This window comes from Habropoda laboriosa, unplaced genomic scaffold (assembly GCF_001263275.1).
Source record: "Habropoda laboriosa isolate 0110345459 unplaced genomic scaffold, ASM126327v1 scaffold33, whole genome shotgun sequence".
In the NCBI taxonomy this organism is placed as follows: Eukaryota; Metazoa; Arthropoda; class Insecta; order Hymenoptera; family Apidae; genus Habropoda; species Habropoda laboriosa.
The window spans coordinates 2042277-2045862 of record NW_017100187.1 but is presented as its reverse complement, the minus strand read 5'-3'; the positions used below and the strand labels follow the sequence as shown (position 1 = coordinate 2045862).

Below are 3586 nucleotides of genomic sequence, written 5' to 3'. Positions count from 1 at the left end.
CCTGCAAGGTCAGCCCCACCAACACGCCTTCTCCACACTTTTTATTCCTATTCTCTTCCTCTCTCCGTCCCTCTCGTGCACCAGACAACTGTTACCCCTTTCCTATACACGAGCGAGCATCCGCAAAAACGTCTTATTAAAGCGGGTGTGTCGTCCTGCGAAATTTCCGCGATTAGGCAGCAGCAGCAGCAGCAGCAGCAGCACGGCGTGCAACGTTCGTTTTTCTTCAATCTGTGATACAGAGGAGAGGCAGCGGCAATCTGGCCTCGTTCCTCTGGCCAACGATCTCGCCTAATCGAGAAATAATTGTACGAATTTGTCCGAGGGCTGCTGGCGAACGGGACAGAAAAGAAATCCTTGCATTCTCGTTCGGCCGGTGCTGCTGCTGCCTCGACGAGCTGTTTTTTACCAATTCATACTCTCAGGTGGAACAATGGATTCGGCGAGACAAAGGAGGCGGCTGCTCTTGCCCAGGGTGTACCCGGTACCGTTTCTCGCGCTAACAAAGTTAGCCGTTCGTTAGCGGAATTAGAAATGAACGTTCAGCGTGAAAAGAAAATTTCGTCGGCGTTGTCTCGGGCCACGGAGACTTTATTAGAAACCCTCTTCTTCCCCCTCTCTCTGCCGTGTTTGCTCCTTTCACCGCGTTAGCATTACACGTGTAATTTCTCATTTGGCCAATGGCTCCGTTCTGTTGTGAATTATTTCATTATTTTGTCACACCTCGGAATTTTGTCCATGGATTCGGAATTAAAAAGATTAACTGGCAAACGTTCGAAATCGAGGATCCCCATTCCTAACGCGGTGTTCCTTCTCGAAGAACGAGAATGCCGCGAGTTCCACGGTGTCTATCATCCGAGACGATTCTTCGATCGACATGTTCTGTTAATAAAGTGGATCCACGCGACCACGGAAGAGGATTTCTGCGTGAATAGCTTCATAACCACCGGTCATAAGCTTTATATAACGTCCCTCCCGCCCTGTCATTTATTTCGCCATAGAGGAATTTATCGCGTCGGGGTGAATTGCTCTTCGAAACGAGGACAACCTCTCGTTCGATCTAGTTACGGGCAGAGGGAAGTCTTATTTTTTTTCCTTTTCAATCTTTAATTAAGCCCGAACGAGACTGGAAGATCGTTTGCTCTCTTTTATTGCGCGATCCGGTCGAGTCGGTGCCGGCAATTTTCAGGCAAAAGGCGACTCTCATCTCTCTCAGTTTCTCAGAAATTCCCACCAGTCATCGGCCAGAGGAATTCCATCGAATTTCTCCGAGCGGACGCGCGGTGATTAATAAGTTTTTACGCGCATTACACCTGGCCGCGTGACAAATCGATTTCCGTCGGTGTACTACCTTTATGATTGTCTTGCACCAATTCATTTCCGTTCTCTTCACTCCAAGTTACGCCGCGGGAAAGAAATTTCTATTCTATTCTAAATTTCAATTTCTACCTACTGGTATAGACGAGGTGTAGACGATGGTGATGTCGTGGAGTGGGAGGACGCAGCGAGGAATAAAAAAGAAGGGGACACGTTAAACGTGGAACCAGGGGTCATAAAAATCCGAAGCGCAGGTATAAACCAACGATCTACAAGTCCGTGTGCGAGGACGATCCTAATCTCTTGGACGCTGGTGGAATAGCGGGAGTCGAAGCTCCGAAGAGAGACGGGACTGCCGCGGCGCGAGTTTGTTAGAAAATCAGCGGAATGCAGGCGCACCAAGCTTCAAAATCGAGGAACACGGTTCGTCCAGGAATATTCAGGACAACGCGGTGTTCTTTTTTTCTCAACAGCTTCCAGAGCTACTTGCGACATTTTTATTCTTCCCTAATTTTACCCTGTCTCTCTTCGATAAAGCAAACTGTTCTCGCCATTTTTTGGTATCGTGAACGTAGCTCCAGGGTGTCTCTCCTCTCCTCCTTGATTCATGCTTCACGCCGACATTTTTATTTGGTCACCGCGCTGTCGAAAGATATATTCGTCGCGGGGAAGTGACAGTAAAAACAGGCTGAAAACGTTGATCCGTCATACGTGTCTTAGGCGGTAATTAATAGAGGAGGGTTTTTCGGTATAGCTTGTTCGGCTCGGCCATAAATTGTCCGGAAGGTCGGCAAAGTGAACGACGCATAAATTTCAGGTGGACGCGAGAAAGGCGCGCGCGCGATTTTGTGTACGATTTCGCGAATCGAAACGGCGGGGAGGCAAGTTCGAGCCTAATGGTTTCGTAATTGAATAAATGTGGCCGATTAGTCGCGCTGCCTCCGAGAAGACCGTTAACGAGCTACCGTCTAAATAACACACACCGTTCCACGGGCATACTCGAGAATCGAATTTAGAGTTAATCGGTATTTAATTTAAATATCCTCGCTAACAGACTTATCTTCCTCATCAGTCGCGCGACGATCCGATCTATCCTCGCCGACACTCGCGGCGATTTTACAAGATCACCCAAAAGGTCACCGACTTCTTCCACAAGTGTCTCGGCGAAACACTCACTCACACTCTCTGTACACTACGTATCGAACAAGAGTTTTATTGCTTCCATCTTTCCTCTCTTTTCTTCCATCCTTTTCCCCCATTTTCTCCTTTCGAACAAACCACAGTTTACATAACCCGAAAGGATGAGAGGAATAGTCGTTTCGGTGAAAACAATGGACAAACGACGCGGCAGAGCGTACACGTGTACGACGCTACCGTAGCCTTATTTCTTCTTGAATCTAGCCTTCTTCGACACCACCACGGCGTTCGACGGCGACTTCGGGTTCGACTGATTCTTGTGTTTTTTGCTCTCGACGTGCTGAGCAAACGTACTCTCGGAGTTTAACGACAGATTACACGGTGCGCAATAATACTGGCCTGCAAATAACAGACGGGAGGGTTTCGTCAGTTTGTTACAGATCGCAACGTTGGCTCGAAAGGTGCTCCTACCTGATGGCGTTCGGTAAATAGAATAATCTATAGGTCCAGGTGTAGCTGGTGTCGCCTCGCTCTCTGCCGCTGTAAAGAAAAGAAGAAAATGACGAATCTTGTTTGTCGACAGAAGAAGACCGAAGCTCACCAGGTTCAGGAACAGGCAAGCCGTTCAACCTGAGCATTCTCAGGTGTCTGGCACCTCGCTTGTGCGTTTCTAATTGGTCCTGCCGATTAGCCGATACTCCACACAAATCGCAACGCAACGGCGTCGGATATGGTGGTGGTGTGTAGATGGAGCCTGTTCCCGGTGCCGGTACCACCGCGTTGGTACCCTCAGGTACTACCGGCTGTGCCGGTGTCGATTGCACTTCCGGCTGAAAAGCCATTCCTATCCCGAATCGTCCGGTGGGATCTATTTGACTGTACTGATTTTGATTTTGCGACTTCTTCGACGGCCTGTAGAATTCAACGCTCTGGTATGACGATCTTGGCTGACACAGCTATATCATTCTAAGAATAATTAGAGACAAGCATTATATATACACATATCTCTGTATATACCTCGCACGACGTCCCCCGTTCGCCGCTCTAATATGTTTTTTACCAGCGTAGTGTTGCGTCGCGTCCGTTTGCGACGTGAACCACGTTTTACAAATCTGCAATCGTTAAATTGGAC

The 3586-nt window shown here is 48.4% G+C and overlaps 1 protein-coding gene across 1 annotated transcript in view; it reads right to left on the bottom strand.

Annotated features, from left to right (window-relative positions):
- Nucleotides 1–2698: 2698 nt before the first annotated feature.
- The window catches only part of LOC108579590 (zinc finger protein 346-like), a 3475-nt gene continuing 2587 nt past the window's right edge, over nucleotides 2699–3586 (bottom strand). Inside the window, exons 5-8 of the mRNA XM_017943164.1 lie at nucleotides 3472–3566; nucleotides 3056–3366; nucleotides 2926–2994; nucleotides 2699–2853 (exon numbers count right to left, since the gene is read on the bottom strand). Coding sequence (XP_017798653.1) covers nucleotides 2699–2853; nucleotides 2926–2994; nucleotides 3056–3366; nucleotides 3472–3566 — 630 coding nt within the window. The remainder of the gene's footprint in view (nucleotides 2854–2925; nucleotides 2995–3055; nucleotides 3367–3471; nucleotides 3567–3586) is intronic.